This window comes from Tachypleus tridentatus, chromosome 7, assembly GCF_004210375.1.
Source record: "Tachypleus tridentatus isolate NWPU-2018 chromosome 7, ASM421037v1, whole genome shotgun sequence".
Taxonomy (NCBI): Eukaryota; Metazoa; Arthropoda; class Merostomata; order Xiphosura; family Limulidae; genus Tachypleus; species Tachypleus tridentatus.
In genome coordinates this window covers 132,763,640-132,786,751 of record NC_134831.1, presented here as the reverse complement: position 1 = coordinate 132,786,751, position 23,112 = coordinate 132,763,640, and the positions used below count along the sequence as shown (strand labels likewise).

Here is a 23,112-nt window from a genome sequence, read left to right as displayed (position 1 = left end):
ACTGACATTTTGTCATGGATTAATAATTAGAATTAAAGTTTGTATGAGGGTCACATTTGAAAAATTAGATTGTTAACTGATTTGGAAAGTGATTATTTTTAGTAAACTGCTAAAATAGTCATCAAATAAACCATGTCGTCAGCATGGTGGAGGCTCTAAAACAGGTTTGCAGTGAAATAATGCATTTCTTAGCTTATAAACGTTTGTAACTTGACAGAACCTTTTAGTTTTATTGGTTTTATATTCATTACTTTCTCAATCTTTTGGCTAAAACACATGGTATAAACATGTGAAATTAATATATGAAAATGTTTCTTTTTCCAGTACACATCTCATGATTTAGCAAAATTTGTCATTTTAACAACAGAAATTACATGATGTAGTACATGTACACAAAACATAACACTAAATTTACACTAGAATTTGAAAAATTATAATTCGATGGAATTTCTTCTCCAGAAAAAACAAAGAAATAAAAGTTGCTAGAATATTAGGGTGCACACCAAGTTCTGTTGCTTGTAAAACAATAAGGTGAACTCGTGATCTACATTCATGAGACAGACATACATGGAGCGTTATTTTGTCTTTTGTCTAGTAGCCATGCTGCACTTGGTAACTAAGAGCTTGTGTTGTCTAACTATATATAGACTGTGGCACATGTTTCAAATTAACTTTCTATTTTTTTACCCCACAATGACTCACAAACCAGAATTTTTTTAAGATAAAAAACAAACAAACTAGAAACATATATCTGGCATGAATTCTGATATTATTGCCTGCAGGCTGCACATTGCATGATCTTAAATTGGCAGACGTCTTAATGACATTTATTTATAAAATGTTTTTATGTTTCTAAAAAAAAAGTATAACTTTAGACAAAACCTTAAAAGTACTAAATTTTCAAAAATAGAACTAAAATACAGTACTTATAATGATTACATATATGTGTGTGGTGTGTCTTTTCTTAAGTATTTATTCAATTGTTGCTGTTCTTCAAAGATTAGTACAAGGTTTGTGTTTGTTATGGGATATCAAATAATTATTGGATAACTTAATTTTATTATACATGTAGCTGTATTGGCAGTTTTCTGTAAGTTAATGTTTTAGTGTTAATATACGTTTTGAAGTTTATAGGATAGTTCACACAGATAATGGTACTATCAGCTGATTTAGGGTTGGTAGTTGGTACTGACAGTTGATGTAAAGTAGGTAGTTGATTTGTATAAGGTGCCTTTCAAGTCAGAAATTCAAAGTGCATTGAATTTGTTCCAGATCACATGACCTGTGCTTATTAAAGTTTAAAAAAGTGTAGGGAAAATAAATATTTATTTAAAGTAACTATCACTGACAAAACTCAAACTTATGAAAATAAAAGACTAATTATAAGAGTAAAGATGGAAATGGAGAAGAGTTTCTTTACTTTACCTATATTTGAGCTATATTTTATAGGTACTTGCTGTTCCATCAGCTTAGAAAACTAGTTGTAGATAATGTAAAAATAAACCCCAGCTGTAAGCTATGAAATATACACTTAACAATAGCATAGCAATTTATGCATTTGATTATTTTAAGTTTTAATTTGTACTTCTTGTATAAGGGTTTTAAATAGCTATTTTAATCATAATGTTTTCTTATTTGACCATTAACTTGAAATGCTAGTGAAACTTAACCATATTCAATCTATAAATTTTGTTAAAATTAGAAGGATTAAATAAATAAATGTTTTTTTAATATTTTAATAAGCCACTGTCAGAGAGAGAGAAAGTTTTTTACAGCTTTTAAGGTTAACTATGTTAATCACACTTGTATAAATTCAGTAAGATTTCTGACTGAAAGATTAAGATATATTGTAGTGAATATATGTGTTCTCCCAACTAAATACTGTCTCTTGTGCTTTGCAGCCGGCCTCCCTTGGAAATTCCATGCTTAATGTGAGTTTTAGGATTTTGTGCTACAATTTAACACTAATATAAATATAATATTTTTAATTTTCAGTCTTCCACTAACATTTTCTTCCATCTCTCTCTCTCTCTCAGTTCTGTGGCTGTTTCCTGTCAATAATGCATGTTTTTGTATTAACGTGTGATAAATTATCATGTAGAAGATGGAACAGCAAGATCAAAACAAAGTTACATTGTTTTTGGTGTTATTTCATAGTAATGTTATAAATGAATAAAAGAATTAGCACTAAAATGAAACATTCTCATTGTCATGAGTAATGTCTTTCTTTCAGTTGAAGACATTTTGAAAAGTATTTTTGAATGTATTTTGTCCTAAGTTAAAACATTTTTTCTTGTACATGAATAACCATAACTGAATATTCTTAGAATACAAAAACTGAGTATACTGAAATGAATTTTTTTTGTAATTTGCTTATTTTTATCATAATTTGAAGGAGGCTTTGCCATTGGGCTGTGGATTGAAGGGTTCATGGTTTGAGGTGTGTTGTGTTAATTAAAACCTATACTTTAAAGTGATGGTCAATCCAATTATTTAGTTCCAAGTGCCATGTTGGTACTTTTGGATGATTACTTTCCTTTTGTACTGCATTTCAAAATTAGGGACAATGCTTTCTGGATCTTGGAATCTCTGGCTTGATTCCTAGTCCATGTATAAGGTGCCTTTCAAGTCAGAAATTCCAATTCCAAGCTTCATCTTGATAAACTGTAGTGAACGTTTTCCAAAATTTACAAACACCTGGTGTTAAGAAAGGGAACTTCAAGCATTTCTGCAGAATTGTGATCTGCAGACATCTCTTTTAAAACAATTAAAAGAGCAATTGAACTCAAAACAAGGACTACATGAACAGCACTATATTTTTTTAAAATGGAATATGTTTTAATAATTACTTGCTGGTATAGTTTTCTGAAACTGGATTAGTATTACCTACCAAACAATAAAAAATAGGAGAGAATGAACAGGATTACAACAATCACTGATATAAAAGCAAATTTAGACCAATTCTGCACTTGTTTGATTTTATACTGTAAGTTGGCTTTGTATAGATGCACATTTTATGTTTAAATTTAACATTTTCTGTGCACTATACTTGAAGATCTAGAAAATAAAAAGGTATTGATGGGAATAGTTGTGATTCAGTTAAGCATAATAAATATGTTTTATAGCAAGTTATTCTAATGTAGTAGTGAAATAGCAGTTCCATGGTTGTGCACAGAAGGAATCGCTAAAAATTGCAAGTTAAAATATGGAAAGAATCAGATGACAGAAGAATATTCTATAGAAACCTTTTAAATAAGCTTGAGTTTTAAATCTGTATTAATTATTGAGGAATAAAAGCAATTGGTGTGGTTTCTTGAATTGGATGAAATTTTTAAAAGTTTAACACTGTGCAAGAGAGAAAACAAGAAATAATACTCTCTATTGCAGTATTTATTCCACTGTTTTAATTTACAAGTATACTATCCAAGTATTATCAAGTTATGAGTGTCCAGAATTTAAAATGAAGAAATAGTGAAGTTTAATGCACTTTTAGAATTTTATAAGATTGATAAGAATTATTATTAATTAATTAATTAAGATAATGATTAATAAGAAAAAGATAATTCTTTATTAATCTCTAAAGAATTATTACGTTTTTCAATTAGTTGAAATAAACAGATTTAGGTACTTAATTATTAACTTCAGAAAGGTGTGAATGCAAGTAGTTTGCATCTAAGGAACAATAACCTATCATTTAAGTTTGTAATGATACAGAAAAGTTAACTAACACTAGCCCTAAAGTCTTAGTTTATCACTTTGGTAAAATAGCTGGTGAGTCTTATTAATTATTATTGAATAGTGTTTGTAGAAACTATACATGCTGCTATTTGTTCAAAATATATTAAACATCAAATTTGCCTTGAAATAAGCAAGTTTAAATATTATTTCTTTCAAAATTAAGTTACTTCCTTTATAATCCTGCATGTGATATGTTTATCAGATGCAGAGTAACTTTAATTTTTGAACTTTCAAAACTCAGGACTGGATCTGAAGCACAACAAACACTGGTTTACTAAACATAGGACATACCATTTAATGATTTTTAGAATATAAAAATAATTAGAACACAACTACCAACCTTCTCATATGTCTGTCCTAGTGTAGAGTAAAACATTTATTGTTCTAGTAGATATGATCAACTGGAGAACTGTATAGTTAAGTTTCTGTAAGTGTAAAATTTGTTTTTAAACAAAGTGGAAGATTATTTTAGTGGGAATGACACAATAGCTTGCTTTTTAAATGCTATTCCTTTAATTTGGTGTTACCAGTTGTTGAAATTTACCTCTAGACTGATTACTTAATGTACACTACACTTTATAAATAGGTATTTCAGAAGTAAGATCCCTTGTTTAAGTTAAGTGGAAAACCCATTTAATTAAGCAAATGATCTAGGTCATGGTTTGTTTGTTTCTATGCTGATGTACTGTACTTTGTACTTTTCAAAACTACCTTTGTACATGTGATGAAACAGAAATGAAACCAAAACCAAATTGAGGAGCTGCAGCAGAAACAAAACGACTTATTGTCAGGCTGGGTTAAGAGTGACAGCTACTATCACTAAAAGCTTGTTTACTTGGTGCTTGTGTAATCTGTGTTCTTGTGTATAAACTTGAACATCTTTGTGAAATTAAGTATACCTTATCTATTGTTACAAGAATGATTCATTTTCTAAGGCAATGTATGTTAACTAGATTTATAGACTGTGGCTTAACCTTTGATGCTTAATGATAATTCAGACATGATGCTAAAAGCTTCCTATCACATGAAGAATATACAGAACTGTCAGAAGTTAGAGCTTAGGAGACATACAAAAACAAAAAGATTACAGAGTGGACTTCTTTATATATGCTTCTATATGAAAAAGTCATATGTACTATCTATTTCACATTTTAATTATTACTTGTTGATAGTTAATACATTTTGTAAAATATAAATTACAACTTAACCTGACAGTAAGTTATTTTTTCTTTTTTTTAGCTACTTGGTTTCTTTGCTCAATTTTGGTGCATGTATGTTTGTATTAAAAATAAAGGAAGCTTTGACCTATGTAGGGGTAACATCAGAGAGTGATGACCATAGGCTTAACATTGGTTTAAAAGTAATTTTAAACAGTTACATTGATATCTGTTTTTGTATGTTTTTAGAGATTAACCTGTAGTACATGTGTTGTTGTTTTTGTGAAATACTAATATATACTTTGGTCTCTTATGGTCACTTCAGTACTAGTGAAATATGTGTAAACCAAAGTTACTGCAAAGGAAAAACAAATATGATGAAAATGCCAGAACATTTAAATATGTTATAAAAGAGGAGAAAGAGGAACACGAGGATTATCTGAAAGACAAACACAAAAAAGGACAACAAGGGCTTAAAGAATGATGTCTAACCCTAAATATACATATACAAAAATGAAAAGCTGTAAAGTCCAAAGGGGAATGAAAGAGGATGATAAACATATTGAAGTAATTGAAAGTACCTTAATTATGATTTGTACTATTGATCTGACATTTAGTAAATTAACTCTAATTGAGTGAAACTGACGTAGGCAACCTAAGTTATAAATACTAGAAAAATGTAAATAAATAAGTAAATAAATGAACATATACATATATCTTTTAAGATCTTCGAAATCCATTATTTCGTAGACTAAAATTGTTTCCCATAGAGAAGAGTCCTTATTTATAATTCAAGGCCCAACTTAGTGGTATTTGTTAGTTACTTCAAGAACACTTGATTTCTACACAGGTTGAATTTCATCTTCAGGTGCTTTTGAATGTAATCAGGAATGTGAAACATATATATATTGGTTTTTCAAGACAACCAGGTTTCTTTGGGACTTTTTACATTTAATGAGCCATTGAGAAATTAGTTTTTGTGCCACTACCTTGCATTTTGATTTATCTCTTTGTGATCAGTTATTATGGTGGTCATCTTCAGGTGTTGGAAAGTACTTATAATCTTCAAAGACTTCAGTAGGCTTCAACCTAGTCCTTAAGCTTTCACTAGTACAAGTAGTGTAGTTATACTTGGATTTATTTTACTTTTTATGAAAGATTTTGCATTTATTTAGATTTGACCTGTTGTTTATATTTATGAACATTTCATGTGTTCTTCTCTTGTTATTTCAGTAGCAACTAGAAATAACTTTTGAACTTAACCAAGAATGGACTAAAAGTAAAATTTGAACAAAATGAGTTAAAATATTTTTAAATGTACTTTTGCTATCATTAGACCTCCAAGACAGAGAAATTTAGACTTCAGTTTTCTTCTAAAGTTTCATTTAAAGTATTTTTCAGTAACCTGACAAGTTAATGTCAAGAAAATATCCAGATCTCTATTTACTGATTATTTCACCTCTGCATATGCGCCTTTTCATGTGCAGTTTTCTGTGTAGAACTACTGCTGTCATAATCTAGTGATTTAAATATATCATAGTATAAAAGGATTCAACCTTGGACTCTCATTTGAGATACAAATGTGATTTCTAATATTACTTTATTCACTGTGATCTGTTGTTTCAGGTATATTATAGAATATGTCAATATAGGCCTTAACTCACTACTTTATGTGTTGTGTTTTATGATAGAGATTTTTCAGGGTTTAAACTATTTCACAGGACTTATGCCCCTTGGTAGGATAGCAGTAAGTTCATATATTTACAATGCTAAATCTTGACACAACAGATAGAGCAGTGTGTATTTGCTCTAAAACAAATAAACAAGTGTAGGAATAATATTTTACAATAGAGATTTCTTTAACTTTGACATATTTTTTAAAGTTTTTTAATGTAGTTGTATTTCAGCAATGAGTTATTATTTCACAGGTATATTTAGGTATATTTTATAGTGTTTGTGTTTTTCTTATAGCAAAGCCACAAAGGGCTATCTGCTCAGCCCACTGAGGGGAATAGAACCCCTGATTTTAGCATTGTAAATCCGGAGACATACCGCTGTATTAGCGGGGGCATATTTTATAGTATAGATACTATATAACAAATAGTGTTACAGTGAATTATGTCCAGTATGTATTATTTGCATGTTACTCTTAAACATAGATGGTGCTGTCTGACAGTAAGTGATGTACATTATATATTATTAATTTTATGTGATATTACAGTAAGTGACCTGTATTATATGTATATGCACACAGAGACACTTTTTCTGTCTTTATCTACATACAGGAAATGATGCTCAGAAGGACACTTGGGGAAGAAAATCCTGTTGTTTCTAAATCACCAACAGGAAACACTATGGACATGACTCCAGTTTGTACAACAGGCATGGACCCATTTTTGGGAAGTTCTAATCAGCATGCTCGTCAAGGAAGTGAAGACAGTGGACTTGGACTTGGTACCAACTGTAGTGTACCTCACACTCCTGAGAATTTCCTTGGAAGTCTTGAGGATGTGATGGATGGTGGAGGTTGAGTATTTCATAGCTTAGAACATTATTTCTTGAAGAACAATTAAATTTGGAATGATTTGACTGTGCTGTCTAAAACGGAGGAAAAATGAGTGCAGGGCATCTTACCAAATGTTGACAATACTGTATAAATGTGTTTTTAATGTTCAGTTCCGTCATCACCCTGTTAGCTTCATGAAGTTTAGTGTTGTACACTCTTCTAATTATTGAACATCCTTGCAGTGTTAATATATATAATATATTTTATAATAAGTATAACTAATGAAATTTAGTTTTGTTTCATCCTATTGGGTGAAAGGAAAACGAGTGTTTTCTAAACAAAAAGGAAAAAATGTATTAGAAACATATGTTAAAGTGCACAGTTGCATGTAAGTTGCATGAAAAGAAAACTTAAAGAAATAAATTACATAAATTTTTTATATAAAACTTACAGACATTGGGCAACAGACAGGAAGTGATGTCACTATGGAAGTCCTTCATAGTACAAATCTTAGCCTTGGAATTGACAGCATGGATTCTGATGACTTAGTGCCTAGTATACAGGTATATTTGAACAAAAGATTATGTTTAAGCATTTAGCTGATATCAAAATGTTTTTTTTGTGTTTTTTTTTAAATTATACCTTTACAAACTTTGTTAATGATTTCAATGCCCACCATGATTGGTTGCGTGATGCCTAAATTAGACATCAGTTGTTTGTGGTTTATTGAAATACATAAATGTTTTTTACTTAATGAAAAATTTGGAAGTGTTGTTGCATCATTCAGTATTGTACAGCTCTGTAACTGCTTTCCTGGGTTGTAACCTTTTCTGGGGTCTTTTCCATAGTAGCTGAGAATAAGAAATAAAATTAAAAAGTTGTCACCTATATTAAGTGCTTTAAGGTAAAATTTAAATTTTTTTTTTTCAATACTCATTCCTGTTTTGTTTTTCATATAGATGATGAAGACAAGCTTAGTGAAATTGAAATGCACTGTTCATAGTAGCTAGGAAAATTAAAAAGGTTTTTTATCTTTTCAGGAAGAAATTACAGAAGAACTTCTGTCTGACATGGAGTCACTTTTGACCTCTAACAAAGACAATATACTGACATGGTTGTAATCCTCAACTGAAAACAATAACCAGGTCAGATGTGGTGACATTTGTCCATGTTGCTATAAAGACTCATTTTTTTGTCCAGAGAAAGTTCATTGAACATGTGTATGCCATTTTAGCATAAAGTAACCATTACTTTAGAATCATATTGATTTAAAACCACATGATTTTATAAGCATTTTGCTCACACATAATACTGTCTTTTCTGGTTGTTGTTTTAACTATTATTAGTAGTATGGGGAATAACATAATAAACATAAAAATGAATGTCAAATTCATCATAATGTAAATATTAGTTCCACTTTACTCTGTTTTTGAATAAAACGTCTAAACCTAACAACCAATGAACTGAGTTCAAAAATGCAAAATATTTTATGGAATCCAAAAACAGCATTAAATATATTCTAATCTTGGGCAAAATCCTACATATACCTATCCTTTAAAATACATGATGTAATGTACTTTATAGGTTCACCTATGATGCCATTAGAGGTCTTTTATGGTAGGTTGAAACTTTAGGGTTACTATTTAGAAAGAAAGAAGAGGGAATCTTTCAGCTAGCATGTTGTTCTTGCATCATTTTTTTATCAGATAAGAGAAAGAATTATTGAGGAAAAATAAAGACAATGATACACTACACATTTTATTGTGAAACATACAGTTGTCTTTGAAATTTACTTCAATTCTATAATTACAGAATTTCACCAACTACCAGTGGTTTCAGATATCTCTTACAGAAGTAGGTATCTTAATATACCACACCAGTTGAAATCTTGTGAAGCTTTTATTGGAAGAAGTAAGATATGAGCAAATAATTTTTGACTTCCAAAGTGTACCTTATTCAACTGCATGTTATATACCTTCTGCTACTTTTATTGGAATTGGTTCCATGTTAATGACACACATGCAGTTTGGTGGTTTATTTGGAAGACTTTAGTGTTTCAAGATTGTGGTTTAAGTGTAGAGTCTGGGTTTTGACTGTTTATTGACATTTTTTTACATAATATATAGTACTTTGTATCCTACTATCTCATGTGTCGTACTAAAAGTACGTGACTGAATGCCTCTGGGACACATAACAGGCTATGAAAACTAAATCTTTACGCACGGCATAAATTGTAGTGCTTTCATAATTTATTTTACATTTCAGTGTTTAAAAGCTTTTTGTTGTTTTTTTCCAAGGGTTTAATATAATTGATTTTGCCAAGATTAGTTCTCAAATAAAATGTCACTCTTTTACTTCTAATATTATACTGAATTAATCTTAGTTTCTGATGCTGTAAAACTAGTAGACATGCAAAGAGTAGAGAACTCGTACAGAAATTTATTCTGTAGTCAAAACTTTGTTCGTTCAGTTTTTATTTCAAAAACTGTAGGATGGACTGAAGTCTGGAAACAACCATAAATGTTTTGTTATACATTTATTTTTGGAGTGTCTTACATAAACTTAGTAATGGAGGGCAAGTTCCAGAATATATAAATCTATTACTGAATACAAGTGTATTTTCTTTCTATCACAAAGATGTTTACCAATAACTGCTTTATTTTAAGCAAAATGTCCTTTTAATTTCTATGTTTTATAAATTAAAATCTGAAATAAATGTAATAGATGACAAGAAGCTCTTTAACTCTGCATTGTCAATGGTATGTTTGTATTTGAACTTCTCCTTTGTATTGTAATTATTGATTTTGATAGTTGTGATGTGCCATCTAGTGACTTAAAGTAGTACTAGGTAATATACCTTAGTATGGTGCCTGAGATCATGGTTCTATTTCCTAAATGGATAGTGCAATTTATTATGAAATGTAAGATTTTTCCAACTGATTACTACTTGTGAAATAGCATGTTGTAGAAATTTTTATTTTTTATAACAACTAGCTTACGTACGAGCAAGGCTATGTTAATCATTCGAGAAATGTTTTAAAACAGCCTGCAAAGTACACATATGGTACCTTACAGACAGAAAGGCTAACCTTGTCTTGTTAGACAACACTGCTCTTTGCTTATTGTTAATACTGGTAGTAAAGAAGTGTGGAAAATTTACCAGTTGATGTTACTGCATATTCTAAGTTTTGCGACAAAGTGAAGCACAGAAACATTTTAATGTTGTAAGTATACAAAAAACAAAACACTCGTAGCAGTGAGACAAGATACATAAAAAGCGTTTAGTCTTCTGTGTTTTCAGTGCTAATTTTTGACTGACTCAGGAATTTTCTTTGTTGGCTCTTTTCTTATTAGTTGTGGAAATAAGAAAAGGAATGTTGCTTTCAATTCTTGTTATTAAGGTCTATTTCCACGTGGATGTAAGAATATAATAAAAAATACTGTTGCATGTGTTTATTATATTTTCGTAAATGAATCAGATTTCAAGTTAATCACTAGGCTTTATCATGAAAGTAGTGTTTCTGTGGTGTGACAACAAAGTTAAAATGTTACTACATTAACTACACATGTGACTAAATCTATTATTGATTATAGCCATTGTACTTTAAAAGTCCAAAAGAAGCGACAGACTGGTGTACAGTGACCTGAATTATTCTTGGGTAGATTTTATTCATAAAGTTCAAAATTTTACCAGTTTCTTATAAAATTAGATGTGGCAGCTATATATATATATATATATATATTTTTATTTATGAGGTAAATTTATTCAGTTGAAACTTATTTTATAAACAGTTTAATTTTTGTGCTATACTTGATAATATATTTACCATTGTTTATCCATCCAGTTTTTTAACCTTAAGATGCATTTTGTTTCTGTTCAGACAAACACAATAGAGAAAAATTCAGTTCACATTTTTGTATCTCGCAACAGCTGGTATGGGTATTAACACTTTTATTGATAAGGAGAGAACAACGTTTCGGCCTTCTTAGGTCATCTTCAGGTTAACAACGAAGATGATCTGAAGATGACCTAGGAAGTTTAAAATGTTGTTCTCTCCTTATCAATAAAAGTGTTAATACCCATACCAGCTGTTGCGAGATACATTTTTATTTCAAGTGGGTTTTTCGTCATCAAGAGTTCACATTTTTATGTATCATCTTTCTCCGATTTATTTTTGAACAACACCATTATACCTATATATTATTTTTACTTATGAAAAAACCAACTTTTGTAATTCACTTTTTCCACCTGATTCTTTCATATCAAGACCACAACTATATGAAACCACTAGAATTGTACTACATTGGGATAACTACATTAATTGCTCACTTCCAGATGACTTGTTTGTTTCACAATTATATTATTTATGTGGTGTTTTATCTCTTGTGATTTAATCTCTTTTATGTGAAACTATAGTTATTCATTTTAAATTGTCATTTTGTTCTTAAATTAATATTTTCATCTTTGTATTGTTATGTCTCTGTTTCTGGGCTCTTCTTAAAATAATATAGTTTCAGTAATTTACCAGAAAGGTAATGTAAAAATTGTAGCAAATTTTTTTTAGTAAAAACCATAGCTTTCTGTTGAGGGTGCATGTAAGTTTTAATAGCAATACTGCAGTTATTGAATAATTCACAAGTAATATTTTAATACAACATATAAAATTGCCATGAAATATTTTTATCTTTAATAATAACAGTAACAGTTCTGCAGTATTGCAAATAATCTTTCAATGTGTTTTCTTTAACATAAATTTTAAGTAGTAGATTTAAGTGAGAAGAGCAAATCAAGACATTACATTCTTCAATAAGTATTAATGAAGAATATTTTGTTCTGTAAAATGGCACAAAAATTTACATTGTGAATTGTAGGCTTATACACACACAAACTTACATCGATGACTGTTTGTACTTAAAATTGAATGCTTTTTTTAAATAATATGTTTAACTTTTTTTTTCCTTTCTGGAAACTAAATAAAGGTGGTAGTTTGATGGTTATCTTAGATAAATAATACAACTTATGAATTTTCTGTTTGTCATGGTCAGAAAAAAAAAAAGGTTTTAATAAAAAATATAATGTGAAGAATCAGTGTGCCAAAGTGAAGAGAAAGTCAATTAGTTGTTCATATAGACTGCCTTTAGGTACACTTTATTGTGATAATGATAACTCTGTGAAGGGTTTAGATTTGGGATTTTGGTTGCCTGTGTTTTTGTGACGTGTTTTTTTATTTTTATGGTGAAGGAAGTTTGCATGTTCATTGTTCTTGTCCTATGGATAAAAGTCTATATTTTGGTAGTTATATTAAATACATGAGAATTTGCTTTTCAAATGTAAATACTGTCACTTACCAGCCATGAAATTAGATAATAAAATCAAGAAGTGCCTTTAACTATTACGTATTCTGTATGTAAATAAAACAGAATATAATAACCACTGTGTTCCAGGGTTTTGTTTTATTCTGTATCTATAGTACTAGTGGATATTTGATCTACTGCTTCAATGTACTGAAGAAAGACTATTCTGTATCAAACTCATTTAATTATTGGAATAATGGAATATTGTTAGCATATACATTGTGATAAGAGACATTAATATTGAAAAAAAAAAAATGTATCTCTACATCTACACATGTAAAAGCCAAGAAGGAATGTTAAACCCCAAAATGCATAATCACTTCAGTAATAATATGAGTTAAAAATACATACAAAAATCCAGATGTATACATTCCTACTTATATGTATAATAAATAGAATCAGCTGAACTGATCCAATTTGCTCAATGTGTGATAAGAAATACGAGTTGATATAACGTATTTATCAAATAGGCTTGTAACACCTCTTTTGTACAAAATATACAACATTCTATAAAATGAAGTACAATGGAGATTTATTAATCTCTTTTGTACAAAATATACAACATTCTATAAAATGAAGTACAATGGAGATTTATTAATTTGTCAGCACTTTGTTGTGGTTAATTCAAAGCTACACATTGGGCTATCAGTGCTTTGTTCACTGTGAGGAATGAAAAGTCAGATGTCAGTATTGTAAGTTCATGAACTTACAGCTGACCCACAAGAGAACTTGTCATTAGTAGTACAATAAATATTCATTAATCTAATTTGTACCTTACATAAATCTCAAAAAGTAAGTAATTAACTGACAGAAACTTTGAAATTCACAAAATGTTTAAATTATTCATTGTTAAGTTTATTTAAAATGAACATAAGACTCACATCACTATAGTAGGAAGAAGCAGTAGCTAAAACGAAATCTGAGTTTAAGACTTTGTCTTCTCAATGCACGCACGCAGAAATTGTGCCTCGTAAAGACAGGGAGCTATAAGTCATGGACATTGATTATAATGGATTAGTAATATTAACTTCTGATCAAGGCAAGCTAACTATGTAGATTGGAACTAAAATCTAATTGGATGTTATTTTGTACTGCTGGTATTCATTTGAATGAAGAATGTTAGTATACGTACCATATTAACAACTGTAAATAAATTTGTAGTTAAGTGGATTTATTTAGAATGTTAATTGCATGCAACCTGTTATCAGATAATTTGGGTTTGAGAAAAATTTATTTCATTTTTGAAATTCGCCAAATTTGTTTGACCTGAGTACAGATTCACAATAAAAAATGAACAACTTTCTTTGGTTACAGAGAAAATACAACTTGTATAAATTCTCCTTGAACTTATTAAACCACTAAAAATGTTGTCCCTATGGTCACTTCAGTTGATTCATATCAACCTTGTATTTTTTATAAATAGAGAATCATTTATATAAAATTCAGTACAATAATTGACCCTATCAAAACTTGGAGATTTTTGTTCGTGTAATTGCTATAGGAAATTTATAACTAGTTATGCTGACATTGGGACCATTGACCATACTCTCCATCTGACTTTGTTTATCAGTAATGGATATAATAATCTTCTTAGTAACAGCTAACACATAATGAATTATCAGTGTTGGTAAAGCCAAGAGATGGAATTCTATTATTGTGTTATTTCCTTTCTACCAGCAGCTAACACAATACTAGCATGGCTGTAACATTTGTAATAGCAGCTAACATAGTACTAACATGACTATATCCACTGTACCAGCAGCTGACTTAGTATTAGCATGGCCATATCTACTGACTAGCATGATTCTAATTTATGTAACAGCAACTAACACAGGACAATATAACCAAAAAAGAGGTAATGACATTTTGGACCAGCAAACAGTACGTGCATAAAGTCCCACTATTTGTAGATAAAAGAGTAGCCAAAGAGTTGGCAGTGGGTGGTGATGACTAGCTGCCTTCCCTATAGTCTTACACTGCTAAATCAGGTCATGGCTAGTGCAGGTAGCCCTCATGTAGCTTTGTATGAAATTAATAACAAACAGTTAACAGTATTGGTACATCACTGTCCTTTTCATCAGCAGCAAAATAATAATGGCCTGACATTGATCGTTTTCCCAACAGTTAACAGAATCAAGTATGGCCCAGCAATTTCATGCCAGGCTGTGGAGTTGAGGTTCCCTGGTTTACATCCCATTACTGTAAGAAATAGATATGTCTATATATTATGCTTTGTTCTTTGAAGCTATAATTTGGTCTGACAAGAGTAACCAAATAGCTGCTCTAGTTTATCAGTTAAAAATTAGGAAAAGTTGATGCAGATAGCCCTTATGTAGCCTTTGGCAAAACACAACAAACAAACAGTTAATGCTGTACTAAGGTTACACCAAACTTTTTACCAACAGTTAATGCTACCCTAGCATGATAGCAATATTAGAAACAGTTAACAATATACTAACATGCATACCTGTCAAGTACTACAGGTTGACAATAATGACTATGACCATTGACTGTTAACTATGGATTCAGTGCCATGCTCAAGTTTTTGGGTAAAGTATATCATTTTAATTTGCAGTCCTTTCTTATGCTCCGTCCAAAGATACACTGGGAAGGGGAAAGTGTAAACGTTTGTGGGAAAATGGGTTGCATGGAGTGATTGCCAAATCTAGTCTGGAAGAAACTTATGCTAGATGCACAGTATGCAGTACTGATGGTTTCATATGTTAGCAATTATACATCAAAAATGAGTCACTGTGCAATGATAATTTAAGAAAATGATGGGTTTTCATGGTAATAATTGCAGATAGACACCAACATTGGTTGACAGTTTTTGATCAACAGTTAATGCTTTGCTAGTATGGCACTTTTATAACAACATTTGACAGTGTACTAGCATGATACCTTTTACTATCACTGCACTGTGATGACACCTTTTACCATGAGTTAACACTGCATCAGGATGATACTTTTAATTAGCATGGAACCTGTTAATAAGTAGTAAACACTGAACTAGCATGATGTTGAGCCTTTTACCAATAATTGATATAACACGAGTCTCATCCATTTTCTCCATGAATACCTGTTACTATCAAACCAATAATGTCCTGTAAAAATATTGTAGAATCTTTATTTCTAGTTTTTAAAGCATTATTTGAACGAGCAAAAATTATAGTTGCAGTCTTCGTGACAAAACTGTTAGAAGTTTTATACTATGAACAGTAGAGGTGAGAGATACAGTTCTGTATTGAACCAACTTAAACAAGCAGTTGTGATTGAAAAAGTAACATCTCTACAACCTATAACTTGACCACTAGGAGACTCGTACATGTTGTATGTCACAGTTGCAAGTAGAAATCAAATGTTTGTGCCCATATTAGTATAAATTTCAAGAGAACCAGCTCTGTAGATTCTGTAAAATGTGTGACACTTATTATTCCATGACAGATATAACAAAATCTCAAATAATTGCTGTTGGATATAGAAAAAAAAAAATGTGACAATTTCATACAAATAATTTAAATCATCAGAGGGAAAATGATGCATAATCAGTGTAAAACCTTCTTAATCAAGTGACCCAGCTGTCTTTTTAAGTACTACAAAAAAAAACATGTTAGTGCATTGTTTAGTAATCTGAGTTGCATCAGCAATGTGGTAATTCAAGGATAAACCTAGCATCTCTGTAACAACTGAAGCTTCAAAGGACCCAGTAAGTGAAAGATCATATGTAGTAGTTTGTAATATTGAAATAAACCAAAGAAGATGTGATAATTTTAATAAACTTTAAGCAATTTACAGAAACTGTATTTAAATAAAAATGGTGAATTGGAGAAAATCGAATATGATTAGCAGAGTAAATAACGTAATAAATTAAGAGGAGTTTATTTGAAGATATTCTGTCTCGGAATGCCAGAATTTACATTTACTATTTAGGTAAATAATCAGAACACTGGGTCACAAGAATACAGAATTACTTTGTTCACTTGACAATCATAAAACAGCCTTTTATTAACTTGTTAAATTAAGAAACAATGCAAATATCCCACAAAATAGTATATAACATGTATGGTTGTATCTTGCAACAGAAATTAACGCTCTGAACTAAAATTAGCTGGAAAAACATACTATAGGGTAGTGAGATATGTAATATTTTGCATATTTTAACCATATTACTAGTTTATTTTTTCTTCTGAAACTAGTCTGTGGGAGTGAAGAGACTGTTGGAGTCTGTTTTTAGTCCAAAAAGATCTGTATGTTTGTAAAAACATGAAAACACAGTCACTAACCTGTAAACACATATAAAACAATAATAAGACGTGTAAACAATATATTATATAACTTGACTAAACCCAAAGTATTTGGAGAGGCATGAAATGGAAATACAAAATTATGGATAAAAACAACAGTTTTAGTTGGTTACTGTCCCTTATGTTTCGTCCCCTGCCAGAACAGCGATATACCTAGGGGTTTCGATTCACGTCAGTGGGCGTAGCAGATAGCTCGATGTGGCTTTGCTACAAGAAAAACACCATAGGTTTCACTCGAAGTTGCAGACTTCAAATCAATGCTTACCAATCATCTGCTGTAACGTATGTGAAAGATTTAGTCTACATCTAACGTTATGGATGCCTTCAAAATGGAGTAAAAACATGAATTAGTGTCAATAGTTAGTAATTTTGAAGATTCTGTTACTGACACAACCAAGGTATGAAACAATTTTTATTGTCTGTTATTACAGATATTTTAACATTTAACTTCCTACTGGAATTATCATATGCACCATTATGAGGGGGAAAAAAGCGATTCAGGTTTGTTTTTTAATTTCGCGCAAATCTACTCGAGGGCTATCTGTGCTAGCCGTCCCTAATTTAGCAGTGTAAGACAAGAGGAAAGGAAGCTAGTCATCAGCACACACCGTCAATTCCTGAACAACTCTTTTACCTGCGAATAGTGGGATTGACTGAACCATTATAACGCCCTCACGGCTGAAAGGACGAGCATGTTTGGAGCGACGGGGATTCGAACACGCAACCCTTAGATGGCGAGACGAACGCCTTAACCCACCTGGCTGGGCCTTCAGGTTATGTAAATACCGTGTTTTTCGGTGTATAAGACGCACTCCCCCAAAAAAAGGGGTTTCAAAACTTCTTTGCGTCCTATACATTGAAGGTAAAAAATTTTATGCCTCCCTAGGCATACAGTACCTTGTACAACAAATACTAGAAACTAGCGCTATCAACCTTTAAACTTCCCTTCGTTTTTTATTCCTCAAAGTGTGGAAACTGTAATAAAGGTACCTGAAAAATGTGATACGAACAATTACCTTAATGGCTTTGTTTGTTTGTTTTGGAATTTCGCACAAAGCTACTCGAGGGCTATCTGTGCTAGCCGTCCCTAATTTAGCAGTGTAAGACTAGAGGGAAGGCAGCTAGTCATCACCATCCACCGCCAACTCTTGGGCTACTCTTTTACCAACGAATAGTGGGATTGACCGTCACATTATAACGCCCCCACGGCTGGGAGGGCGAGCATGTTTGACGCGACGCGGGCGCGAACCCACGACCCTCGGATAACGAGTCGCACGCCTTAACGCGCTTAGCCATACCTTAATGGCACCAAAGATGATATTGTTTGAGGACAAGTGAGAGTGAACTTTCAGAACTTGTGTTCAATGATGTAAAAGAAGACTTTGAAAGTTTCATAATGAACAATGTTTTGATGTAAATGTATGACACAACCATATTTTATTTTATTATGGACAATACCAGTAAACGTTGAACAAATAAATTATAACTGTGAAAAATATTTTTATCCCTGAAGATAGCCTTGAAAATAGGGGTGAGTCTTAAACACCGAAAAATACGGTAACTTGCAGCATGTAGCAAGTAAACTTGCCGCTGTAGCAAGTCCCAAAATATTTGATGTACTAAATCTACTACCTGGCTTTTTAAAGTTTCTCACACTCTCCTTGTCTTTATAACTTCAAGGGGATATTTAAAAAGGATTTGCATTAATTTGGGAAATAAATAAAATATATTACAATAGAAATCGACGTTAATCTACCTTATCCCCTCTCTATGTCAGCTTTATGGAGGCCGCCATTGTTACCAAATCACACCTCTCCATACATTAAAGTTAATCCGCGGTAAATCCGTGAAAAAAGTGATCAATAATTAAAGTATTATTTTTAATTCGATAATCCGATATTTTTATGGAATTGTATAAATATTGGCCACAAACCCAATAGAAATCACTTCAGTTTCTGAATTAATAGTGAGCATATCATATTGACATGGCAGCCCGCATGTTACACGGGAAGACGAAGTTTTACAGGGAAAAGCGAACCATCGCAATGCATTGGTTGTTTGTGTTATAACGGCACTTGTCAATTGTATCTGAATAGTCTATACATTAATATTATAATGATCACGCAATGGCCCGGATGAGGCTCCTCGGCGGAGCTGTTTGCGACTTCGGCTTTTCAGTCACAAAGGTTTAAGCCGCGGTTAAGCAGGTTGACCCCCCAAATACCGCGGCTTAACGGCGCTCCACTGTACTTCAGATGAAATTTTAATGTATTATGTCTAATTATTCTCAGCATTCATCGCTATCCGCTCTGCCCATAATCCATCGAAAAGCTGATGTGTTTATTTCTTATCAAGTAGCGTAAACATTTAAATTATATTAGAGAAATATTCCCCACTTTTTTTTTTACAGATTTCAAATATAGATGTTAATTCTTGAAATTAGACAGAGTGTAATCTATGTAAACATTACATTACTGTCTGTTGCTTACCCATGTAATTACTTCGCAGGAATGGATAGACCTTCACCACAATAGGTTTGGAGGTTCATTAGATACATACAAATTTTTCAGTTTTATCACTACTTTTCTCCCTGGTGGTAGATATTCACCAAATTTGGCGCGAAGGCTTGTTAACTCCACGAAGAGATACACACAAATTTATAAATGGCGAAAGCTCTTTACAAAGTGAAATAATACCACGATTATGAAGAATAATCTTTTATAAATTTCAACTTTAAATAAATTAATATAAAATACAAATTCAACAAAATTTACACAAATCTCCAAATACAAATTAAAACGAGAGACCTGAAAGTTAAAATTAAACATGCCATGAATTAAACAAACAGCTGTAATAAGTTTCTTTCTAGACTAGTGGTTCTTAACCTGGGGTCGTTTGAAGTTTCTCGGGGTTACGTATTGGAAGGCTTGGGAATTATTGGGGAAATCACGGAGCAGTTTGTAGTTTTTGTGGCAAGTGCCTGCAACTGCCCACTAATGAAAAACACGCTGAAGTGCGGCAGTTGAACCGCGTCGAGATGCTTGTTGCGCGACCACCTGTTTTAAGTTTCACAGTTGTTATGGGTGTTTTTGCGATTTTTACAATTACATGCAAGGGAAACAACTTTTAATGTCCTAACCTAACCTTGCATAAGTCATGAATTTATATAACTTCCGTTCAGGGGACGGTTACTACAGGCTAAGCGACTTTTTTCAGCTCGATAATTTAATCTTTCAATTTTCAGTTTAGCACTCTAACCTATACCCAGAAATTGACAAAATCATAGACACAAACACACACAGGCACACAAATCGACAGCATGTTGGCTTTACGGCATGCATATAAGGTTCTGAAGTTAAAACAGTTTTACAGGACTGCACATACTGAGAGGGAAATATTCCTTCGCGTCAATTCATATCTTAGTGCCATGGAAAATGTTAAAAAGAATAAATTTTTGTTTTGATAACCAGAGATAAGCGACTAAAATACATTACATTCATAGCTTCGTAAAATGGTAATATTTAAAGTAAACTCTAGATGTTTGTGTAACGTACTTGCCTTTAATTTTATCTCTGTAAAGTTTAAGCTGAAGCTTGACTTATGTCACGTGAAATGAATATAGATATAAAGCTGTTCTTTTCCTAAAAACGCCACCTTGCGCGAAAATTTTTCTGTCGCCTGTATTGTAATAAACTTTCTTTAATTTTTCTTCCAACCATGCAATGGGCTATCTGCGTTGTACCTATCACGGGTATCGAAACCCGGTTTTTATCATTAAAAGTTCGCCGACTTATCTCTGAGTCACGAGCGGACAATAAAACGGAAGAAATACAATTGTTTGTCTGTACGTAGGTATCAGAGTTCTAATATATTACTGTTGAAGATTTAAACTTTCATGAGAACCATTTAATTGATAAAACTTCAGGTTACACACTTTTCTGTTAATTGCCACGATGCTGCTGTCTTTGATAAATGCAAATATTTTCAAGTAGTTGTGAGATAATATGACTTATAAAAATATAAATCACACATTTTTAAACGAATAATATTAAAATAACTAGTTTTTTTTTTTAATTTCGCACAAAGCTATTCGAGAGCCATCTGTGCTAGCCGTCCCTATTTTGGAATGTATGACTAGAGGAAAGGCAGCTAGTCATCACCACCCACCGCCAACTCTTGGGCTACTCTTTTAACAACGAACGCCCCCACGGCTGAAAGGGCGAGTATGTTTGGCGCGACGGGGATCCGAACCCGCGACCCTCAGATTACGAGTCGCACGTCTTAACACGCTTGGCCATACCGGGCCTAAACTAGGAAATAGATTACGAATATTTTCCCCCTCTCCATATAACATAACATAAAGCTGATATGTAATTTCAAACAAGTTTGTTTTTTTTGATAGATGTATCTGCTTTTTTTCTGAGAAATGAGATAATAGATACACTATTTGTTAGAACCTTTAGAATTGTGCACTATATATATATGTGTAGTACATTATAGACCTAAAGTTATTTCTTTCTTTTTCAAGCTGCGACATCTAATATTGATTTATTTTGACTTTTTTGTTTAATATACAGAAATAACTTTTACACTTTGTATTGAATATTACCCAAGTGTGCACAATTTTGGCTAAGTCATACTAGCTGTTAATAGCTTTACAGTTAGCACGGCTATTTTTAAAAGCTATTAGCGCTCAGTTTCAACCAAGCCCTTACTCAATCATCTATTTATCTTCTACCATGTAACTGTTGTACATGTGTTGTATGACGGGTGAAACATTACTGCAAAAGCGCTTCGTGTGTAAGAAAGAGCCACCTTGTGTTCACGTAGTGACTCAGAAAGCCTTCGCAGGCATGTTTAGCTGTGTGTAAAAATGAATATTGGGCTGAAAAGATATATGTAATATAAGACTTTCACCGATCATTGTGTAATTTGTCAGTATATAATGATCATAACTAATCATTATTTAACGAGTGTGTAAAAGAAACCAAAAGCGTTTTATAAGTAGCAGGTAATCTAGCTTTAGACAAATAGTTTGCTATCTGTGCCATTATAAGTTGTATTATTTTTATATGTCATTGCTTTACAAGAACGAGTTTACGTTAGAAACAGCCTACTCTTATGTGAAATTTTGGCGTGACATAATACGTCAGAATTTATATTACAAAATAGCTTTAATTGTGGAAATTGGTTTGTTTTTGGTTACACTGAAAACAGCTGACTTTACAGTAAGTAGGTGGCGCATATTTCGTTTTTTCTTCCCTTACTTCATACGCAGTACAGTTACATAAGATGTTTATCACCTGTGGGAACTCCAATTCAAAACAATGTAAATTCAGCGTAACGCATGTGTGAATTATTTTTACTCTTAAGAAGTGTGAATCTATCAAGGGCATTATGTAGTATGTTATGTTTTGAATTACCCTTAGTAAGAGGATATTTTACGATTGAAACATGGAATAGGTTTACTTTCGGATTCCTGGCTTCCTCCTTCGATTGGTCACGTGCAGAGAAGACGGGGAATAGTTTCAGTGATTTCAAGAAAGACTCGTTTCTGCTTCCAGAGAACCAAACTGCCTTAATTTTTATTTAGTTCTGCTGTTTGTGTCATATCGGTTCAGGTTTCTACACTACTGTAACTCACTTGAATTGAATTCAAAATGTAATAAAATACAACTTTATACCTACGAGCTGTTTATATATATATATATTGATTTTTCAATAAATGGGTTTGTTTTTGTTCGTCTCTTTCATTTAAACCTGAATTTATTTCCAAACTTGTTATTTTGTACACAAGTCTTCAAACTTCTTGTCGTTGTTTGGTTCTCCTTTCATTTTGAGACTTCAAAGACTACAACTACACATTTCTTTTCATTGGGTTGAAATATAATAATCCTCACAGTTACTAGTAGCACGCAGACTGAATGAGATAAATACTGATGTTAAAGCACACATGTGTAAAGAAACAAGTTCATATGCTGTCCATATAGGTATGTCTTTAAACAACACTTTGTTCTTTCAATAAAATATCGTAATAAAACTTAATATTCAT

At 31.8% G+C, this 23,112-nt stretch overlaps 1 protein-coding gene across 6 annotated transcripts in view; it reads left to right on the top strand.

The window, feature by feature from the left end:
• Positions 1-12,829, top strand: part of LOC143256630 (transcriptional coactivator YAP1-like) — a 57,292-nt gene extending 44,463 nt beyond the window's left edge. For 2 of the 6 annotated variants that reach the window (XM_076514092.1, XM_076514087.1), the window contains exons 5-9: positions 1,902-1,931; positions 7,181-7,421; positions 7,855-7,964; positions 8,442-8,546; positions 9,214-12,829. In XM_076514092.1, the coding sequence (XP_076370207.1) occupies positions 1,902-1,931; positions 7,181-7,421; positions 7,855-7,964; positions 8,442-8,522 (462 nt within the window). In that variant the 3' untranslated portion in view covers positions 8,523-8,546; positions 9,214-12,829. Of the gene's footprint in view, positions 1-1,901; positions 1,932-7,180; positions 7,422-7,854; positions 7,965-8,441 lie in introns of all 6 variants that reach the window. The other 4 variants (XM_076514091.1, XM_076514086.1, XM_076514093.1 and 1 more) reach the window with 2 other exon arrangements.
• Positions 12,830-23,112: the final 10,283 nt, after the last annotated feature.